The following is a 23,905-nucleotide window of genomic DNA, read 5'->3' as shown; positions in this document are numbered from 1 at the left end:
TATCAACTGGTTTACGAGTTACAGGGCTGTAAAGTTGCCAAAAATGAGCTGAAAAACAGGGAACCCCGTGTTTTTTAATTACTGTGGAAGTTTTCCTAATTGAGCCACAGACTTGGGATTGGTGTCATTTTATAGCATATATAATGGCCTTTCCTGTGATATGCGACACCATATGGGTTAGGATAAATAAAGTTTGTTAAATTTAAATTTTTTAAAAAGTACATATTTTAAAATTTTAAAATTAATTCCATGAATAGCTAGTAGTGTTATGAATCACTGGGCAAAATATTAATTTGGGACGACAATGGCTTCATTGTTAAAAAAATTTAAGACTAAAGCTCCAATCCGATTAATTCAACTCTGAATTCATGTTAATACAATTTTTTTTTTTTATTGAGGGGGTGAAATGCAATTTAGGCACATTGTGCCGGACTCCCTCGCGGCCTACCGGCTAAAACACCCCCCTCTACTTCCGGACCTAGCCTGGATTCGCTGTGATGTCAGCATTACATCAGGCTAGGCCTCAATCCTGCCCCTACTCAGGGGACCCTACTCATACTGTGTTCCATTCCCTTTTTTTAGAGACGAGTACTTCTCTTGCAAAACCAGCCACTAGCGACCAATTAGTTCCGCAAGAGAGCATCGCCTCCACCAGCGTTTCTGGAGTCAACCGCCCGATTATATGCTCCAAATCTCTTCTGGGGCGACCCCACCTTTCACATACAAAAAAGGTATGGCAGGCGTCGTCTCTCGTTCCAGGACAATATAAACAATCTTCTTCTGCCTCCTTACCCATCCTCTTGAGGTATGCTCTGAAAAGGCCATGCCCACTCAAGAGTTGGGTAAGGTAAAAGTCCACTTCTCCGATAGACCGCCCTATCCAGACACTAATATCTCTGATAAGCCTGGCGGTCCATCGGCCACGCGGCTCCTCGTCCCAAGCAGCCTGCCATTCCAGCACGGTACGGGAACGCTCCTCCCTGGACGCGGCTTCTCTATTTATTTCCTGCCTCCTTTCATATAGCCTCTTACGCTCTCCAGCTAAGAGGGCGATAGGAATGACCCCAGCAATTACCATAATTGCAGGCTCGGATACAGTGCGGTATGCCGAGGCTATTCGCAGTGCACCGAGCCTCTGCACCCTGGCTAGCCTTTTTCTATACGCTGCTTTATTTAGAGCGCCCGCCCACACCTCCGCTCCATAAAGGAGTGTGGAGTGGGTGACGCTCATCAGTACTCGCCGGGTGCTTGACCGCGGGCCACCTACGTTGGCCATCAGCCTCCCCAGCAGTGCAACATTCTTCGCAGCCTTGTTCGCAGCCTGTTGGACGTGCAAACCAAAGCTTAACCTCTTGTCTACCGTCAATCCCAGGTATTTCACGGAGTTCCCAGAGATCACCTCCACCTCACCAACAAACCAGGAGATGTCGGTCGGGATCCTTTTCTTCGTTAAAACAACAACCTCCGTTTTGGCCAACGCCAGAGAAAGACCATGTTCGGCCATCCACCTATTTACTACCCGCATCACTCGATTCAGCTTCAGCTGAGCTTTATCCGTGTCACGAGCAGCAATTAACGCCGCGACATCATCTGCGTAGCCCACTAACACCGTCTCCTCAGGCATATCTTGTCTGAGTAGACTGTCGTAGGCTACGTTCCATAAATCTGGGCCCAATATTGAGCCCTGCGCCGCGCCCGCTGTTACCGCCGAGGATCTTGGCCCATCAGCAGTCTGATAAATGATTATCCGATTGCACAGATAATCACTCAAGACACGCAGGAGGTATTTCGGGACACGAAAATTGTTTTCCAGAGCGTGCAACACGTCAATCCACCGAAGGGAATTGAACGCGTTCCGCACGTCCAGTGTGACCAACAAAACCACTCGACGGGAGTGGTGATTATGGTCTTCTGCTTCTCTCACAGCTTCAATGACCTCCTTGACCGCATCCACGGTGGATCGCCCTGTCCGGAAACCGTATTGCCTAGGGGATAGGTCTCCCGCGGCTAGTATCGCGGTTTTCAACCGTTCCCTCAGAAGCCTCTCGTATAATTTGCCCGCCGTATCGAGCATGCACAGTGGTCGAAAGGATGTTGGCAGCGAATCTCCCTTGCCCTTATTGATTAAGACCAACCGCGCCACTTTCCATCTTGAACTAAACATTCCAGACTTCAGGCAGGCGTTATACATGTCAAGTAGCAGTCCTGCTTTCTGCTGCGCTACAATCTTAAGCACTTCATTTGGAATGCCATCAGGTCCCGGTGCTTTCTTTGCTTTTAAACAGCGCACCCCCATGTCGAGTTCTGCTCTAGTAAAAAGAGGGAACTCTCCTACATCTCCAAAGTCTCGCTCTCTTCGATTTGGATGAGAGGGGAAAAGCGCCTTTACAATGCCTTCCATAACCGACGCATCCATCACCGTTTGGTTTTTAAAAGCTCCTAATTTCTGGGTCACTATCTTGTATCCAAGACCCCATGGATCCAGGTCAACCTCATCTCTCAGCTTTTCCCAGCATCGTGCCTTACTCCTGAAAATTGCACGTCTCAGCTCTCGCTTAGCGGCCTTATATTCCATCCGGCGAGTGGATGCATCCGGCCGGCGTCCGGCACGTTGTGCTCTTCTCCTTCGTTTGACACATTCTTTTCGCAGGTTGGCAATATGTGGCGACCACCAGTACACAGGAGGTCTTCCATACCAGGAGCCCTTCCGCGGCATCGAATGTCGGCACGCCTTGGCAATTAATCCCATAGTTGAGGCTACCATGGCCTCAGCTCCAACCTTCCCCTCGGAACACATACTTTTTATCTGGGCTTCTCCACAGCTCAAGACTTCGGAGAATAAGTCCACCTTCATCTTATCAATATTCCATCTCGGGAAGAATTCTTGTTGCCTTGACCTCTTATCACCTATCCTCTCACTGATTTCAAAGGTGATATATTGATGGTCGCTTCCCGTGAAATCCTCAATGACCATCCAATTCTCGATTCGCCTCGCTAGTCGCTCACTGGCCAGGGAGATATCGGGGATTGTTTCAGTATGGCCAGGACGTCTAAACGTTGACGTTGAGCCAACATTAAGTACAACCAGTCCCGTTCTAGCAGCCATCTCCATGATATGCCTGCCCCTCATATCCGTTACTGGCATCCCCCACTCCACTGCCTTCGCGTTAAAGTCGCCTACCACCAATACCCTACCTGCCATATTTATAACTTCGTCTTCCAGGGAAATTAACTTTTGCTTAAAATCGTGCACACTCTCATTCGGGGAAAAATAACAGCTAATATACGTTTCCCCCTTACTTCTTACCCAAACGTAACCATTTCTCCTGCCATGATCTTCGACCTGGATGTTCCCCAGCTCAGTGATCCAGATTGCCGCCGTCCCCAGCAGATCACTAAACCACGAGCGCGGGTGTCGGTCTCGATACTGTTCACTAACGAACACCAAATCCACTCCTTTCTCAATGATTAGTTGGCTAAGAAGTGAGTCGGCTGTTTTACTCCTATGTAAATTTCCCTGGAGGAACTTCATCCTGCAATCAATCTCTTTGCCTGTTCCAAAGCCTCCCGGAACACCACACACCTTCCCGATCCAGGTGGGTGCTGGCATGCTTCTTGGGTAAGGTTTCTTTCTGTACAGAGCACACAACTTTCTTTCCCATTGCATTCTTTTGCTACGTGACCCATTCCTCCGCATTTGTAGCAGAGGCTACTACGGTCTGGGCCCTTACAAACTCCCGCAATATGTCCAAACCCTAGACATTTAAAACACCTTTTAACGACCGCTCTTCTTCTGACTCTGCAGCGTACCCAGCCAATTTTTATGAAACCGCCCTTCGCAAGCTCTCTCGCGCCCCTCACATTGAGTTGCACTACTGCGGCTTTCAACCCTCTATTGTTAGGTTTAGTAAGATGGACTTTTACATCCCCTACATCCTCTCCCAACTGAGCTTTGATTGCATCCACAACCTCCTCCTCTGATGATAGGCTATCGAGGTCTCGGATCTCCACCGAGTCTTTAGGCTCGAGTTGAGAAACCGTTGCTTTCTCCTGTAATGCCTTAACGATTGCCATCTCAAACGCAGTTTTGTCTTTTGTATTCCGTCCTAATTCAACAAGAATATCGCCAGTTCTTGTTTGCCGGATACACTTAACTTCAGTATCTGTGTCCTCAGGCTTAACCTTCCCTCGAATTTCGCCCAGAACTTCCGCGTATGATTTTTCTTCAGCCGGCTTAATTAACAGAGCATCTGAAAGAGGCCTTTTCTGAGTCGTCTTCTTATTCTTATTCTTCTTTGTCTTCTTCTTACTCTTTTCATGAGCAGGCTGCACCTCCCTGGATAATTGCAGGTCACTATTCTTCTGTATCACCCGTCCCTTCCTTGAGCGTACCTCGGTCCACTCATTAAGGGGTGGGTTCTTGCTATTTACTGCTACCGTATTCGCCACAACCGCAGTAATTTCCCTCTCAACTGACCTAGATACTGGTGATACTTGTGTCACTCCTTGTGATATCGTGGCCCTACCTTGCAGCCTAATCAGTCGTTGCAGTGCTACCCCCCAGAAACCTCTTAGGGATTCCACCACCTCTACCGACTCTTCTACTTCGCAAAGGCCATCCTTGATATCCATACTAATGTTACGTTGCCGACTAGTGGCAAGTTTCATCTTTTTAAGGACACCTTTCATTCTACTGATCTCCTTGTCCACTCTTGCCGAGGCATCCTCTATATCTTTCTCTTCGGGAGAACCAATCAAACCACCTGCAAGTACCCGCGAGATTGCCGGGGATTCACGCCTCTCTTCAGTCACACTGCTTGACGTCTTCCCAGGCAGTGTATTTGATATTACTTCTGGCTTCGGCATATTCGCCATCTCCACCACACTCCCAACCGTAGGTGGAGTGGAAGGCGGCGTTCTCTTTAATCTTGAGCTCCGCTGAAAGGGACTAGAATCACTCCCGACAGGCGGTGTTGAGACTCCATCGTCCGGGGCACTCGTGAATCTTTTTAGGGTTAGGGAACCCTCACTTCTTGTCTCTTGCACCTTTGAAACTATTTTCTTGGGATTACTTTTATTCATTTTTGTTGTTGTTTTACACCTCCTAAACTCTCGAACTCAATAGGGATTATGATGTATTCGACCCTCCCCCCGAAGAGGAGCCATACCCCCGAAACCGCGGCCCCCCCAAGCGCAGCGCGCCCACAGGTGGTGGCCTCGACAGAGCCCCCCGCCGACCGCAGCAGGTCCCTAATCCGGTCGCCATCCGGAACTACTACCGCCGACGAGATTATGCGCCGAATGATAAGGCAGCCAGGTCGTGAAGGCTACTCCGACCCGGGCCAATGTACTGTCCGGCGGCCTGGGAGCGCAAGAGTTGAACCCAGTTTTTAAGCTGTACCCTCCACCATAGGGCCCACCAAGCAGGAGGACCCACGAGCACGGGGAGCATCCCCCCAAGAGAGAACAGGCCGAAAAGGGGGCAAGGAAAAAGAAAGGAAATTAAAAAGGATAGGTAATGGTTTAGAGGATGGGCAAAGAATGGGGATAAAGAGAGGATAACAGGTATCGGGTCAACGGACAGTTGCCCCTTTAGACGCCTCTTACGTCAAGCGGAAGACACTGTGGTCCTATTCTACAACCCCGGAACCACAGGAGGGATGTTAATACAATAATGCTAATAATAATTCCACTAATAAGTCCAAAGTAAAACATACTGTTAAGTAATAGGATCTCTTTATTATTTTAAGCTTGAAAAGGCTTCATTTGTTTGACATGCATCACTTTCTAGTAGGACATATGTAAGTTCTTCCAGTCAGAGTCACAAGATCAATTTTTATCAAAACATCCACTACTGAGACCCAAAGAATATCGGCATTTCTTGGATGCGAGATGATTTAGAGGGTCCAGCTGGATGAAGAAAAGTTACTTTTACTTCATCAAGTTCTTCATTTTTCTCTAAAACATATCCAAGCCACCAGTTTCTTTGTAGACTACACTGATATAACCTGATACTTCGGCTAATTTTAGTTTATCAGGGAATTTTGAAACTTCCAGTTCGCAAGCTTCTGAGTTCATAGAAAAGTTTTTAACCAATATTTTGGATTTACTTCTGGGAATGAAAGCATGGTATTGCTGTGTTCCTTTAATAGCCAATGCTTGAGCAAACCGATTTTTTAAAAAACACTCAGATTCAACATAGTCTTCCTGGGTTGAATATGCAAAGTCTATGTTGGTGATGTTTTCTACTGCCCTCTCAAGAAGTTGTAGTGAAGTTTGGATTTGATTTTCATAGAGTCGTTGCAAACTGGCACGAGCTGCCAGTCTCTTTACCGAACCCCCTACGCCATCACAAGGCCCTTTGCCGACGTAAACCAACTTAAAGAGGCTGTTATCTCAGCCAAAGATGACTGTTCTTAAACAAACGTATTAAATTGAATTATTTTTGTATGATTTGATTAACTGCATAATTTCATTAAAATAATATATTATAATTAATTTGATTAGTTACTGTAATCATAATTATTAATTCTAAAAATGATTTCAAAATCAATATTTTAAATCTTAATAATTATTAATTATGATTCATTGATTCATTATTACTATTTTCAATTTATTTATTACTTTAATTTTATTAAAATATATTTTCCATGAAAAGGAGCTTTAGTCTTAAATTTTTTCAACAATGAAGCCATTGTCGTCCCAAATTAATATTTTGCCCAGTGATTCGTAACACTACTAGCTATTTATAGAATTAATTTTAAAATTTTAAAATATGTACTTTTTAAAAAATTTTAAATTTAAATTTAACAAACTTTATTTATCCTACCCATATGGTGTCGCACATCACAGGAAAGGGCATTATATATGCTATAAAATGACACCAATCCCAAGTCTGTAGCTCAATTAGGAAAGCTTCTACAGTAATTCAAAAACATGGGGTTCCCTGTTTTTCAGCCCATTTTTGGCAACTTTACAGCCCTGTAACTCATAAACCAGTTGACATATCACAGTAAAATTTCATATTTTTCCAAGTCTATACCAATAGTACACATGTGCCAAATTTTAAGAAAAAACCGAGATGGTGAGGTCAAAAATGGTCTTTTTTTGTGTTGATTTGACATGGAATGACCCAGTGTATAAATTAACCAATTTTAACTGTAGATAAATAAAAAAACTAGTTCTATCTGGGCAGTCAGTTGTGTGTGGGAAGTGTTATCCCGTTTTTTGTACGTGGCTTCGTTTATTGCTGTGTAAATGGTCTTTGTAAACAATTGTAAGTGATGTATCGATATTGTCAGAGTCTCCGTAATGGGTTGGTATTGATAGTAGTTTATTCGTATCATGTTTTAAGGTTTCAGACTCTACCTGTCTTTTGAGTAGTTTTGTCGTTTGTTCAATTTTTTGTAAGTGCGAAAATGTAATATGCCCAGTAAGGTAGGCGGTCAGATTCTAGTTCGCAGATTGAGTCCAGAAATATTGATGTGTTAATGTTTTGTAGCAATACAATGTCGAGTATGTCGGATTGGTAGTTGCTAGGTGGCGTAGAATGTGGGTTTGTTTGGTGCTGAAATAATTATGTACAAGTTGCCCGATACAGTCAAGAGTATGTTTCCGTTGTAGTCTGGCAACTCTCTCCAGTACGTTTTTTTGTTGCTGAGGTACTCTAGCGATAGTGTATGTATTGTCTGAAAGTTTGTTGGGTGTCTCCTTGCAGAAGTCTGATGTTTGATATACTATCTAAATTACTGTCTGATAGTTATCCGCGAACTCATTCTAAAAATTGCTGTAGATTTACTGTTCGTTTAGTTCAGCGTTAAGTACAAGTTAGAGTTTATTTGGGTTGGTATTAGTGGATCTGTACTTCTTCTGTTCTGGTACTAGATAGCCTTGGAAAATTGGGAAAATTAGTCCAAAATGCTGGTTTTTTTATTTTTATTTTTTAATTAGTTAAAGGTAGATAGTGTTGGCACTCTCCTCAGTTAAATTTTCTTGATATTCGTCCAATACGTCTTGGGCTCACTGCGTTACTGCTTTTTCTCTGTTGCTGCTCATTTTAATGTGCAAGAGTGATTATTTTTATGCTTTTCCCTACAATAGCGACCGTTAAATGTTCATTTGTTTTACTTTTTACTTCAGTGTATTTCTTGATTCACATAAAATAACTATTTTTTTTTTAGAGGTGAATTATTTTTTTAATATTAATTATTTTGGTTGCCATGACACTCGAGACAAAACAAAATAATGAAAAAACCGAAAGGTCGTAAATGTTAGCGTGGGAACACAGAATTTTTCATGTGCCTCCGTGTTAGTACACTTGGGATTCATCCTATCTTGAGGAAATGAGGTTACTTAGTTAGTTTCCACCTCAGCTACCTTGCGCTGTGGAGGTTTGACTGAAAGAATGCCATCTATCTCTATCCAACGACAACTTCTTGGACTCTGACCATCCTAATCCTCGTCTGTAGATTCCTCTCTTAACATTGTCCAACCAACTAATCCTTCTCCTGGGTCTCCTACCAGAGATTCTAGTCTCCATCGTCTTCCTGCTTACATGCCCGAACCACCTCACCTCAATTAATTGAGCGAACGGTTCACATTTTAATGTGGTTCTGATCGATCGTATTGTTTCAGATACGGTCTCTTCTAATATTGCCTTCAATTTTCCGAAGAAACCTCATCTCCGTAGCCTGTAGACGGCTACGAACAGATTAACGATCATGTTTCGCTACCGTAAGTAAGCTCAGGCACAAAAGTGAAGTAGTACTTTGACAGTTTTGTTTCCTTTGTCACTTCTCGTTTACTAAGGAACTTTTTATTAATACTGAAGAACAGCTTTCCCGCTGCGGCCACTCTAGCATTCATTTCTTCTTTTAACCTTCAGCTGTCACTGAGCATCACCGCAAAGTACTTGAAACTGAGAACCTGTTATATCGCCTTGCCATTAACTGAAATCCGCCTCCTCTTCTCCATCCTTGAAACCAATGCTTTCCCGGTGCTGATAACCATGTTCCGTTTCGAAAGCTCCTCTGGCCATTCTTTCAAACTGTCTTAGAGCATCTCTTTGCTAGCCGCCATTAACGCAAGGTCGTCTTGTCAAGGTCGCGGAAAGTTCAATGGATTGCAGCTTCCAGTACCCAAAGTGCAAAGGCCTCATCCTCCCACATCAAATCGAATTCCATGCGAATGAAACAGTTCATTTTGAATCTTGAACCAATATAAATCTTTTCTGATAGCAAACTGGGCAAGAATTTTCGGATATCTGAAGTCGGGCATTTCCAGTACTTTTAAAATATATTTATGATGTAAATTAAGAGTAAAAGTAAATAATGGGCAAAGCTTTGTCTCGAGATATAATAAATAATTTATGGTGGAGTATTTACAGGCAATTTAAAGACTTTCTTAATAAAGAATACTAATAATTTTTCCACATCATTAAATTTTTGGCCCCCCCAGACTTGAGCCCCATAGCAGATAGTGCTCTAGATATAGAATTGAATAATTGTAATATACTTTTAAGACCAATATCTTTGTTTAAAATAAAATTTTTCCAAACGGAATTTAGACACGACTTTGTACTTTTTAATTTATTTTTAAAGTGATTATTCAGACAAAGGGTTGGCGTGATATTTATTCCAAGATATTTATAATTATTTACAATTTCAATTTGTTCAGCACCACCACTTGTTATTTGAAGGGATTTTACCGCCGTTTCTAAAAACAATTATTTTTGATTTTGCAAGGTTAACAACCAAATTCCAAGTATTACAATAACTGTGCAATGAATTTATCATCTTTTGTAGTGAAATGGGCGACGATGCAAGCAAGACAATGTCATCGGCATAGGCTAAAAGTTTTACATTAGATGCACCAATATTCACTCCCCCATCTAAATACTCCTCCAGATCATTAATAAATACAGAAAACAGAAGAGGACTCAAAAGTGCACCCTGTTTAACTCCCATCGCGATTTTAAATGAGTCTGACAAACCTTCCCTACAAGCATACCCTGCCATAAGTATCATTATCAAGGCCAAAAATAAGCTTAATTATTTTATAAGAGAGCCCAGTACTATATAATTTATAAATTAGTCCATGTCGATTAATTCGATCGAATGCCGCGCTGAAGTCGACAAAAAAGGCGTACAATTTTTGCCTTTTGACGCTTAAATTGATTTTTACGAGAGAAATTAATGTAAACACATTATCTATTGTTGAATAATTACGGCGGAAACCCGCCTGAAATTCTTTTAAAATATCATTTTCTGTGAACCACTGGTTTAATCTTTGTAAAACTAACCCGGAAAATATTTTCCCGACGGTGTTTTCAAAAGAGATCCCCCAGTAATTTTCTACACAATTAGTGTTGCCCTTCTTATGTAACGGAAATATGGTTTCGTTAAAACGCTTTGAAATATCACCCTTCTCTAAAATGTTGTTATAAAAATTCAGGAAAACATTTAAAAAATTCTTTGGGGCATATTTATAAAATTCATATGGGATTCGATCTGTGCCTGGTGCTTTATCACATTTAACTAAATCCAAAACTTCTTTTAATTCTGAATAAGTAAACGGAGCGTCCAAAGACTCATTAGTTATAAAAGGTGGGCAGAAATGTATGCGATTTGCAAGCAAGGGTGGACTATACATATCACTGAAGTACATTAACCATTGATTCAACGAGATATCCGGCCCTATGACGTAAGAATTAGTTTAGGTATATTTATATTTCAGATATATTCCAGGAAAGGGAAGATCCCTTATGATTGGTGCATTCCCTGGTGTTACTTTTTTTTTAATTGGGACAATGATGGACTCTCCCCAGTCCCTGGAAATTTTCTTGTGAAACCAAGCCAGTTTCACTTTGAACAGTAGATCTTCCTCCCAATTAGCTTAACATTTCGGAAGTCCCGTCATACGCTGCTGACTTCCCCAGCTTCATTTTCGCCGGAGCATCCCACATTTCCTCTTTTTCGATGGGGTCATCCTCTTCAACCCAAACCTCCTCTATCCCACTGTCATTCTCTTCTTTCTTCATAACATTCCTTCGCCCCCGGTCAAATTCTTCCCAGCAAGCAGCTTCTTGAAATATTCTTTCGATTTTTCCAGTATCTGATAAGGATTTCTGATTTTTCCTTCCTTATCTTTTACATATTTCATTGGGCACTCTTTCTGTTTTTTCATATTTTCCAAAACTTTATAAAAGAGTTAATAATTTGATTTTGCCTTATCTTTCATAATTTCCACGGAATCATTTTTCATTCATGTATTATGTAATGCCGAAACTGCAGCTGATAAAGGCTGAGGAAGGACCTTTCTGCACGCTTTCATCGGATCTACTCGTGAGGACTGCATGATCGCACAAGAAAGCCTAGAGAACCAAAATAATTTTATAAAGAAGATTAGGTGACAGACGTGCGTATTGCGCTGGTTTGGATAGAAGTGGTCACTTCCATTGGACGGAGAGGAATCGGATTCCACAGCTGACATACCAAAGGTATCCTTGCGTAATGAGCCATTTAGGTAGGCCAATACGTGGTAGTATTACATACCCATCTCCTATAAAATCCCTTGCAGATAGATAGACATCTTCCTTTCTTGGTTCTGCATTCCAAAAACTCATGCTTCAATTCACCTTGGTATTAATTATTCTTGCGCAGAGAAAACACACTACGGAACAGGAAACAAATGGTAGTCCAATGAAGGAGCTAAGTCAAAACTGTGAACCACTGGTATCATTTATTTCGGTCAGTAACTCACTCAACACTTGTCAACTATGCTCCAGATACGGAAAGTATTGCGATCATCATTCCAAATTTTTGAAATTTAATGTTTACCGAAAATATCTGTTTTGAGTTTCTCTAAGTCAGATTTTTTTTTTTTTTTTTGGAAAATGGTCTGTGTGAGTGTTTACTAAATATCTCTCGGAACTGAATATCACTGAATACTGAAACGTTATATTTCGTTTTGATCCTAACAGGGGATCCGATTGTGACTTGTGAGATTAAACAATCTCTCTCTTTTTTAACGGCTCCATCTAGTTTCTTTGACTTTTGTTCACATATTGCAGTAACATAGATCTACAAAATTAATATGTAACATTTTTGCAGGAATTTTTTTCAGGGGAAACGTCAAGCTTATCTATAAAGTGTTATTTCGTCGTTTTATACGGTCCTATCACTTGCACACCATTAAGGAGGATGAAATCTCTTCTCAAAGAAACTTCATTATCCGGAAATGGTACCGTGATATAAGGATTTTTTTTATTTTTAGATTTTAACCAAAATAGCACCCACGATTTTCTTTATGCTTTAGACTCTTTCAAGACAACTTTTATGATTTTTCTAAAATCATTACTTTTTCCCCAATAAAAATGTTATTACTCAGATAGTTTTAGTCCGAATTCAATTCTGATGGTACGGTTAGAAAGACAGATAAATTTTCTATAAATCGATAACATTTCGAAGCATAAGTTATTCTCCTAACAGCCTCAATCCTCCTCCGAATGCTGAAAAAATAAAAGTAATCGAAATTTTTAAGAAAACTCATTAGGCCCTTACGTGATCATTATCCGACCTAGGTGCTGGCACTTTTTATAAAAGTTTCCTTGTTTAATGGTTTTTCAAACGGTATATCATTTTCCAGGTTTCCTTTTATCTTCGTATGAGAAATTACGTTTGTTTTGCAAGAAAACGTGTTGACGAGCACTCAAGAGTGTTACTTATCAAGTTGTTTAATTCATTGAAAACTCTTTTAGATGGACCAGTAGTCAATTTTTAAAGTAGATAGTCTTAAAATAAGGAAGTCAAAGGTTACAAATTGCGCTTTAAAAAAAAAAATGATCTCTGAAATATTTGAGAAAATGTTGTGAAATATATTAAACAAGTACTATTTTTATAAACAAAAATTCATATAGTTTGTATTTACTCCAAATTACAATTTCACACACAACTACACTGTTGAAAAAGAAAATAATGTGAATATACCTTAACAACCTTTTTTTTTTTTTTTTAAGTGCAATTTTATAACTCACAACCTCGAGATGTGTAGTAAGAGAAAGTCGTGTAAGTGTACACAATACATTTTTTTAAAAGGAGAAGTTGGCTGGTACCTATTTTGCTAGCGCCATCAGAGAGATGACTGACCAGTTTACGGTCCTTTAGACAGATTTACTACAAATGCAGAATCTTGATGCTTTGATTTGACCCGGAAAAACTTCCCTTAAAGCTTTGTCAATATCATTGTTTAATAATGGTTGTCGTTTCGTTTTTACTTAAGTTTATTAGCCTCTTTTATGTTTTAAAATAAGGGCAGGCAGTATCCTGATATCTAACTTTTTCTCTTTAATTTCACACGTTACACGTAATTTCAGCAACTGTAATTGGTCTTCATATTTAAATATAACCCCTTTAGTTTGGAATGTTTTCGATGAGTTCAGTAGTGGTTGGCGATTGTTCATTTTTGTTTCATTAATTTTCAGTGTAGTCAAGTAGAAATAGAAAAATTACCTAATGAAAACGACAATCTGCAAGGGGACTCAGGCGATTCAGACTTGAAGATCGCCGAGGTGTGGTCATTGAATCATTACGAGGTAAGCTTTTGGTTTTTATCTTCTACTTCTTCTTGGATAAGGAAGTACTGAACTCTTGTCAAATTATCTGAAATTGATTCTTCACTAAGAATAAATTCTTTGGAAACAATGTTTTAAGTGGTGGTCCGTGTCTGCTGTTAGTTTGCAAATAATATCTAAAAAAAATAAAAGCTCCAAATTGAGTTCAGTTTTAGTCATATTGTTGTTTTATGGTCCTGGCCGAAATAGTTTTCATTATAAAGCAATTTTTCAGTATTTTTTATAAAATAGTTTTCATAATTTTTTTGTTAACTTCATATATTTATCTACGTCACTTTTTTAAAACTTATCCCATTTAAGCCATTGTATAGGGCTTTTTCAGAACTCCACAAATTTGACCATCTTTCTAAAACACTAATACAGTATGTCAGATTTCTTCTGAAAAAAGTAACTGCTATTCAGAAGTGCAACATTGCTAATATTTCTCTGAATTTTCTTTTTAATTTAATAATTTTAAATTCTCGAAAATGTCTACAGCACTATGTATTTAATATTTCTCGAAATCTATTTAATCTATGTTGTTACAAAAAAAATACAGTTATAAAGAAGGATTTGCACAATATTCTAAAGAAAATTTGGGAATTTTATCTTTTAGAGAAAAAGAGAAAAAAATTGTCAAAGTTGGGGTTTTTTCAACGTTACGCTTTTTCGTGCAGTTTTTGACGATCAACTCATATCCAACTGTCCTAGCGGACAGTTTTAATGTGGCTTCTAAAATTCATAAGGGCAACATTGCTAATATTTTTCTGGTTTTTCTGTTCAATTTAATAATTTTAAATTCCCGAAAATGTCTCCAACACTATGTATTAAATGTGGCTGCTAAATTTGTTTTGGGGTCTTAGGGTGATTAGAAAGAAACTCTAAACTTTAAATTTCGTATAAGGTGGTTCTACTAGAAGGTGAATTGTGTAATAACACATAACTATGTAAGTTATAGATACTTGCTCGTAAGTGCATTTTATAGCCCTCTATTTAGTTAGATAAAGATAAATAAATACGTTTAATAGGACACATTATTAGCAAAAAATGTCAATTGTATTTTAATAATTGCTGTAAGTGAAACTTGTTTGTGTTCATTCCTTTTTTTTTTGCGGGAAATTCAACATTCGCTTATTCAGTTTTGGCTTAATGTTATTTAAATAACATTTAACTTGTTTTTAAATAACATTTAATAAATACTCAGTCTTATGTTATACTTACCTGGTCACCCCGCTATCTGTGAAGCTGTTCTTGTGTTTCATTACAGGAAAAAGAAGTGTTCGGAAGTGAAAAACGAGCGGCAAACCGAACTGGAAGAACGGCTGCAGCAGTTAGAAAACACAGTATCAAAAATAATGTAACCAAGGTTAGAAAATATAATCTCTATTTAACTTTTTTTTTATTTCTCTTAAAAATATTTGAAATTAAACTTTTCACCGAAAATATTTGTTTTGATGACTCCTTTTTACGGACGGTAAGTATATGGTATTAGTGAACAGAATATCTCAAATATGAAAAATTACAGAAAGCTAATGGTAATCTGTGTTGGTACCATTTCACTTTCGATACAGGTTTCCGGTTGAATCCGTCAACTCTGAAACTCTCGCTTTCTTGAGACTGCATAAACTGTTCCTACTCAAGTGGCTATCATTTTTATGTTTATTTTTCCTTTAAAAAGGATTTTTTTGGTGTTTCTAAGAAAACAGTGAACGTTTACACTTTTTTTTTTACTGTTGTAGGTAAAACCTAAAAACTTCTTCGATTTTCGAAGTATGCCGAGTGAACCATATGAGAATTTCATCCAAAATAAATCAGCTTCAAAAAAGAAACTGAATTTATTAAAGATAAAAGATACTACGTCGAAGAATAAACAGACTACATCAAAGAGTAATCCAACTACATTAATAAATACAAAACCAAACAGTTTGAATATAAAACGACCTTATCAAACTAAATCATTTTTGAAACCGGCTAAGAAGACACGCCACGATACGAGCGAGATGAGTCAAGTGAAATCATCCAATGAATTGAATATAGTGAATGTAAAACCTATAGTAAATGAACATACAGTGAATGTGCCTGCATTAATCATAAACTTTCCTAAAACTAAACCAACTATAGGCACATCCTCTAATCTGTTTATAAGCAATCTACCGAAACAGTATGGTAGTAATCAATTGAATAACACACCATTACACCTATGTGAAGTACAAACTGTACCAAATGTAACTGTACCAGGATTGATAACAAACAATACTAATGCACCAAACAAGTATAGTCAAAGTTGGCATAATGTTCTCCCAAAAAAATTAAAAACTCAATCAGCTAAAAGCCAACAGATTCAGCCGAATAAAACTCAAAATCTCTTACTAGCTCCTATGTTAAGTGCCAATAAAATTTTATCAAAACAATTACAGATAAACCCTTCCACGAATTTACCAGCAGGAAGTTTACTCCTTTGCAAGCAAAGTGCAAGTACTGTGGATGTACCAGCCACATCCGGCGTTCATAGAATTGTCAAGTCACAGGATGTAAACTCAGCAGGACCTAGTGGTTTGAGTGCGAAGTCCACTCCAACAAATACTACAAAGCCCGTGTTACAATTGCCAGCAATGTTAGGTGGTCATCCCATTCCGCTGGTAAAAAGAGTTACGCCTGGACCAGTTCCTACGTACAGCCCAATACTGCCAAGAAATTTACAACCTAGGGTAATGCGTCCAAGGTTTCTTTTTCCAGTTAGACCAACTAGCAGTCAAGGAAAAGTTACGGAGAAACCAGTAGTAAGGAAAGCTACTTTTACTCCTCCAACTGCGCCAGCAGCGATAAGTACAACTTCTAACTTAATTAAAATTCCAAGTGCAAACCAACAATCTACTGCTAGCGAACCAAGAAATAAGAGAAATATGCCGACTATAGCCAGCAACGTTTGCCCACCATTGCCACCCATTTTACCTAAGTTGCCAACAACTTTGATAGTAGCTAAAGATAATACCTATAAACTTGCTGTGCCTAGTGTTAGGGCGAACAATTCGTCGAAACCTGTTTATATTTTAAAAGATTTCCCAAACTTAACAAATTAATATCGAAGAACTTTTTGAAATCCATATCTGTTAGAGAGTAGCGAAACCTTGTGTTCCTTTTAACTTATTGTTCAATTTTTTTTTATTTAGTCACAATTAAAATTAAAGGAGTATTTTGTTTTAAACCTTTTTCTTCAAGTATAGAGGACAAAATTTGTTCAATAGAAATTAAACTGTATTCTTTTCATAAAAGAAGGATAACAATTTTTTACTGAAATCATAAAAGGCTAAGGAAAACATTATGGTTAAAAAAAATGTCACACACCTCAAAAACAAACGAGATGCAAAGTTCTAATAGGTTGTCTGATCTATCAATAATCTGCATGACTACATGCCTTAACATTAAGTCCGTCCGGTAAATTTTTCTTAGCGATATCACTGCATTATGCTGCTGATAACTATAGTTTTTTTAAAAAAGGAATTCTATTGTCAAAAAAGCAAATGTAATATTATTATATTATTAAATACACATTAAACTCGTATTTTATACATATAGTGTATTTTCATAATTGATTATAGCTTTTAATTTTAATAGACAGTTTAATTTTTTAAAATATGTATATTACACAGAAGTTTCATTATTTATAAAATAAAGGAATTTCTGGTTACTTGTATTTTTTTAAAACAAAAAATATTCTGAGTTTATTTTACCTGGATTTCCTCATTTGTGTGATTTCAGCATCTTCTTTTTTTGTCGCTACGGGACAGACAGTCTTCCAGCTTAAACCGGGTAGACCATTGACCACTACCAGTGGTTAAACGGACGCTTAATCCTTTTCTGCTCATATCTGCTCTTACCCTGTTTAAGAGCTTCTTTGCTGAATAATAAAGTTACCTAAAATACTTTCGCCACTATTTACTTTTCTATTAATGTATTAGAAATGACCAAACCACTTCATTTTCTGGCACTTCATAGAAAAAATGATAGCTCCCCATAAGATTGTTTCTATTTGTGCTTCTTCTTTAATCAGATTAATGTTTTTCCCACGTAATTTTCGGTCAAATAATTTCATTCTATTGAAATGTTTATATTGGAAGTTTTTTTTTTTAAATAATTATTTTGACTTGCAATTCTGAAAGCAAGAGTTTCTGTTGAAGTGCATTATTCTCGATTTGAGAGTAGAGATAGAGTAGTTGACGGACGATTCCTGTTTCCCTACCCTGCTGCAATTTGGCAGCTAAATTGAAAGGGCACACCTTACTTCTTTAGCTATTGCTACAGAATATGTCAATTTTTTTATTTTATTTTTTTATTTAACATTTGAGGTTATTGGCGCCTGGAACTTTTTTCAATGAACTGCGGCCGGACAGTGTTCCATCATTACAGACAACACTGCATCACCGGACAGTAAGATGTAAGTAGCTCCTAGGAAGAGAATGTTGGGAAATGGTTGATTGATAAATATGTTAGTTATACAATTTTGGTACTCCATCTTCCGTGAATTTTTGTTTCAAAACAGAATCGCCCTGAATTTCGATGAGTTCTAATTGTAAAATTTCATCAACAGTTTCAACATCTACTGAAGGAGGAGAAGTAAATATTTGAAATTGAGTTTCACATTTATTAAGACTTCAAGAAATTTTCATAGGAGAGCAGACGCCACTGTAAAATTAGGTGATCACGTCTTCAGAACGGTAAGCGACTTCAAGTATTTGGGAGCACTGGTGACCAAGAACAGTGATTTAACTCAAGAAATTAAAGCACGGGTGACGCAGGCAATACATATTTTTTGGCTCTCAAGAAACCATGAATTTTAGAAGCTTAAGCCACAGCGGTAAGGTCCTGTTGTACAAAACAATCATAAGACCAGTTGTCACATATGGCTGGGTACGTACAAAGAAAAATGTGCAATTGCTCAATTTTTGAGAAAGAAAGGTAAACAGAAGGCTATATGGCCCTGACTGTGAGGAAGGAGTATGCAGAATAAGGAAAAACGAAAAATTCCGAGAACTTTTTCAGGAACCAGATCGGGTTTCATTCATTAAGAAAAACCAAATAAGGTTGGTGGGACACGTTGTGAGAGTGACTGATCTGCGAATCCCGTAAAAACTCTTGGAGGGCAAACCTAAAGGGAGGCATACAAGAGGGCGCCCTAGAAAAACGTGGACAGATGGGATTGTAAAGGAAATGGGAATCAGAAATTGGAGAAAGAAAGCCCGAAATTGATCGGGATGGCAAAAAAAAATTGTGAAGGTGGCTCAGGTGCTTGTAGTACCGAAGCGTCACAGGATAGGTAATTAATATTTTGCACCCTGTCTAATCCTCTGCTCATTAAATATTACACTACAAAGTTTTAGTCTTTTTTTTTATGTGTCAAAGTAATTTTATTTTTTACGAATCAATTCGATTGAAGGGAATACTTGTATGTCAGGGAGTTCACTTAATCTATCGTCGTTACGATAGGTATGTTTATCTGGTTTTAAGATTTATCAGTTCTGGAAACACTAACCCACCAGCCCAAAATTTGAGCAAATACTCCCTGATGAAAATTAATTCTAACCGTTTCTTATCTTACTTAACAATTATATTTCCTCTGTTAGTCCTACATATTTCGTTCCTTTAAACTCATAATATTACCAAGATGCATATAATAAAATAAAAGACATTTAGAGTTAGTTCCATGGATCACACATTTCCAAAATTTTTTATTACTTGATGCGGCTTGAATTTCCTCATAAATTTTTTCGGAATGGCGATACGCTCAAGTTATTAAATATGAGAGTGAAATTTCACAATCTTTAAAATGGAAACTGTTAAAATACAAGTAAAAAACTTCTATTTCCGAAGCCTTCCTTTATGGAAAGGGTCTATTACGGTTTGCCTGTAGTGAATTTCGGTTACAATAGCTTCGCAAGTATTTCAATTTTTTTTTAAAGTACGCATAACCACAATTTATTTAATTTCTTTATTTATTTAGAATTTATTTTTAATCCCTTATCGTAAAAACGCACGAGTTAATTTATATGTATTTATTTTTTTTCGGTCATTTTTTTACCTAATTTTAATTCATCTAGAACTTGTTCTGAATAAACAAACACGCTTTCGAAACTAGGTGTCATTCCGCTGACAATCGTTTCAATGAAATTATAAACAAGTTTTCAAAACTCTATGATGTATTAGAAATGTAAGGGTCCAGCTTTTCATAACATTTTGTAGAAAGTCATTGGGATACTTAGTTTTTAAAACAAGAAAATAAATTTTATTTAATTTAGGTATTTTACTCTCTGAATTGTTTTGTAATCGGGGTTATAAGAATTAGGACAAGGAGGAAAAGCAATAATTAAATTACGAAAGGTATAGGAACCGCTGAGTCGACGCCGTGTCATATATAAAAACTGGGCTACTGGCTGGCCAGGCTCTCACACTTTTTGCGGAGGGGCCAGTTGTCCAGCGGAGGAGCCGGTTGTCCGGCGGAGGAGCCAGTTGTCCAGCGAAGGAGCCAGTTGTCCAGCGGAGGAGCCGGTTGTCCGGCGGAGGAGCCAGCCGCCTTGCGGAGGAGCCAGTGGTCTTGCTGTGGAAGAGGTTCGTCGGCTGGCTTGTGGCTGGTGAGTTGTAGCCCAGTAGTAATTTAATAGCGGTATTTAGTTAGCCCCAGTATGGTCGACTCAGTGGTTGCAAAGACTGAATAGGTTACTTGTAGGTGAATGAATGAATTACTTAACTTATTGATGTGTGGGGATACGTATTAGAGTGTATTAGAAGCGAGGTTAGATAGAGAATTGTATAAGATATTCAACTGGGTGGGTTTATGTAAGGGATGAAGCGTAGGATCCGATTTACTTTGGGGTATTTGTTGATAATTTGTTTGTCCTTTTTATTTGTTATTGTTAATAAATTATTTTAAATTATTGTAAATAAATACTATGGCCGAAATCTGTAATTATATTGAATTGTGGTTGGAGTGACCAGTTCCTGTTTCCTCACCGTGCGGGTTGGCAAGCGCCCCTTACAATGATTAAACCTCTTTTAGTATTGTTCAGATTTTAATGTATTCTTTACGGTATTGTACAAACTGCAGTATTCTAGTGATAATAGGTAATGAGATATGGAAGGTAAAATTTTAGATGTTTTCGATGTAGTTTCAAATTCGTTCGAAATTCAAACGTTTATATCTCCTTTCGTATTAGCCAGATAGAGTTAAAATATAGTGCCTATTTATTTATGAAGATGTAATGTTCATTTTATCATTATTATAACAAAATGTTATAATGAATCTGGGTCTGTGACATCTAATAAATACTAAAAAATTATTAATGCACAGTAAAATTACTCAAATGATTAAATAAAGAAGAATGTAATTAAAGCGGCTAGCGCCCCTTACAGAAAAAAAATTAATTTCAAAAATGATAAGAAGTTAAATGTGTCGAATGCAGAAAATGAAATGATTGTTTTGCAGGACTTAAGTATTTACACAGTTTTTTTAAGGAATTATGTATTGATTTAAGATTCATGGAATCTAGGTATGTGTTTAAAATTGTTTGTAAAGATAATTTGCACAGTTGCGCTTACGAGTTGTTGCATTTATAATTGTACCAAGATTTTCTAGGAGTCGCATTATCAGATGCCTGTTATAAAACCCTGTCAACAAAACTAGCATAATTTAAAGAAAGGGCTCTAATGACCAAGGCAGTCGATGTGCCGAAAAAAATGTAAATAGTTTTTTTTTTAATTTAAAGAAAAGTTTATTATATTTAGTATACCTACTCTTCTAAAGAAGGATACTAAAGCAGAATGGAATCTTGGCACATTGAAGACCAGAGGAGAGATATTGCGAAAAATGGTGAAAACCTTGAAAAGAGATTCTTCTATTAGTCGTTACAATATCCCTCTTTTGGCTGCAGTTCGTGGGAAACAGGACACACCAATACCCTTCAGTAATATTACCGGGATAAATGAAATTAAACTTTTTCCATCAGTATTTAAGGTACTAAGTAGTGGCCCCCGCATATCTTTCTTTCAAAACAATTTACCTAAAACACCTCAGTCTGGAAGCAAATTTATTTCACATTATAATAACGACAGTTCTTTTCAATAAAAGGTCTATGAGTGTTTTAACAATTCCAATGATTTTTTATTACCCTGCTATTTCTAATTTAAGGGGAAATTTCAATTTTAAAATATTTTGTATAACCTTGGTTTTACACGCAAGCGCATTCAAACACACTGCTGAAGGTTGTCAATTGGTGTGTCTTGGTAGGTTGCGTGTGTTTGTGTGTGGGGCTTAAGTAAAGTTTTATACCCGTCTGCCATTAATTGCGTATATCACACACATTATTCTTAAATTTTCACACTATTTAACGTAGAATCTTTTTTTTCTTGTAAATAATTATGTAATTTTTTTTTCAAGATAAGTCGTAAGTGTAAAAGAACAAACTGTAGAATTAAATACTAAGAAAAAAAAAATTAATTTAGTTTATTAATTTTTTGTCAAGCTAAATAAATAAAGAATTTTGTATCTAAAATGTTAGACAGATAGGAAAAATTAAATATAATTTGATACAAAAAAAAAATACGCCTAGTCCTCCATTGCAACGCAGACACTATGTTGGAAAGGAGTTAAGTAGGGTTAATGCACGGACCAATCTTCAGTTCTCAAAAAATCTGCAGGAAAACCAAGGAATGTAAAAAGTGAATTCTTTCTGATGTTTTCGTTAAAAAAAGACGGGCCTTCATATGTTTAGAATATCTTTCACGCGAGTGTTTTAATCCAAAAAAATCCTGGCATTACTTCAAATTGGTCCAATAGTGTGTTAGTGAATTGTGTGGCCTAGTGTGGTAAAAACATTTTTTAAAACATTTCTTATAAAAAGAATCATTAAAAAAAAAATCTTATCTTAAAAAAATAAAGTAAGTTTCATTAATTTATAAGATGGAATTATTTTTGTATGAATATCATTTTTCTTTTTAAACTTTTTCAACTATATTTTAGAGCAAAATCATTTTGCATGTATCCAAAAAATTGTAGGTTATAAATAATTTTTGCATTAGTTAATTTTATCTTGATTATTTATTTAATCTAATTTTTTCACAAACAAAAGAATTGCACGCCTTTTTAAATTTTTATTTTTGATATATTTTTTGAATGTACGTAAAAAAATTGGTATGAACTTTTTCTTACTGCCACTGAGTCATATAGATTGAACTTAGAACTGACTTTTTAAAAGTAACTAGATATATGTAGATTCTCCGCTGGTAAAAAGTCAGATGCAGTGTGAGGGGATAGCGTGATGTTTCCAGTACTTCCAGAAATCCTTCTTTTGTTAAAATGATTTTCTCTCTTAAAAAAAGTAATACCCTAACGTACATGTACATAAGTACAGCTAATCTACCCTTCATAACTTACTCGGAAGATTAAGATACTCAAACTACCGTTAATCATGGAAATAATAGTTTCTGATACGAAAAAAGAACCGAAAAATAGAAACTTGTTTTTTTTTCCATTATAAAAAAAAAAATCTAGAAATTATAAAAAGCTTGATGTAATTATTCATTTTATAGAATTACCAAACAAAGTGTTAGAAGGTATAAAAAAAAAAGTAATTACTAGAAGGGTCAAGTACTATTTGTCCATTGTAGATTATCCATTCCTTTTCGGTTGATGGCATTAATTTTTTGTCATTTTAAACGGATTTCAGAGTGGGCAATTCTGGTTTGATTTGGTTTGCGAAATAGTTGGTAACGTCAGTTTATAACATCTACAATAAAGGAGACCTTTACGGTTTTTTTGGTTATCTGTTTGTTGAATTCTTGCTAAACTCTGATCACGCTGTATTTTAAATATTTTTATTTTTGTAGAAAATTATTTTACCTAATTTTCACCACAAATTAAACGCCTTAGTATTGTAGATTGACTGTTGCTGTTTAAGATATAATTAACTGGTTATAACTATCAAGATAATTCAATCTGCTCTTTAGTCATTAATGTTTTTGGTAACATTAACCGTGATTATCATCCTCTATTAGTTCTGTAATGTCTAATGAAAACCTCCTCCGAAACCTTTTCCTCTCACAATTAGCGTCCACTCATCTGCCTGAGAATATCCATTTAATTACATATAATGTATGTAATCTTAAGTCACTGCCTCAATCAGGGACCTCAAAGATACGTTTTTCTTTGCTTAAAACCTCAAAATTCTTCAAAACAGTTACTTTGATCACCCAAGCAGTAAGGTTGAGTCAGCACGAGTTTCTGTTCTATGCTTCATTTGTACTACT

At 37.1% G+C, this 23,905-nt stretch overlaps 2 protein-coding genes across 2 annotated transcripts in view; both read left to right on the top strand.

The window, feature by feature from the left end:
* LOC141462051 (uncharacterized) overlaps positions 1-16,838 on the top strand; it is a 40,811-nt gene extending 23,973 nt beyond the window's left edge. The window contains exons 8-10 of the mRNA XM_074143633.1: positions 13,481-13,591; positions 14,877-14,975; positions 15,349-16,838. Of these exons, the coding sequence (XP_073999734.1) occupies positions 13,481-13,591; positions 14,877-14,975; positions 15,349-16,689 (1,551 nt within the window). The 3' untranslated portion in view covers positions 16,690-16,838. The remainder of the gene's footprint in view (positions 1-13,480; positions 13,592-14,876; positions 14,976-15,348) is intronic.
* Positions 16,839-21,884: 5,046 nt separating this feature from the next.
* Positions 21,885-23,905, top strand: part of Sema1a (semaphorin 1a) — a 77,787-nt gene continuing 75,766 nt past the window's right edge. The window contains exon 1 of the mRNA XM_074143634.1: positions 21,885-22,537. The gene's annotated coding sequence lies outside the window, so the exon portion shown is untranslated. The remainder of the gene's footprint in view (positions 22,538-23,905) is intronic.

This window comes from Rhodnius prolixus, unplaced genomic scaffold, assembly GCF_049639745.1.
Source record: "Rhodnius prolixus isolate KJV_2025 unplaced genomic scaffold, Rpr scaffold_12, whole genome shotgun sequence".
Classification (NCBI taxonomy): domain Eukaryota; kingdom Metazoa; phylum Arthropoda; class Insecta; order Hemiptera; family Reduviidae; genus Rhodnius; species Rhodnius prolixus.
This window is presented reverse-complemented; position numbering and strand designations above follow the sequence as displayed.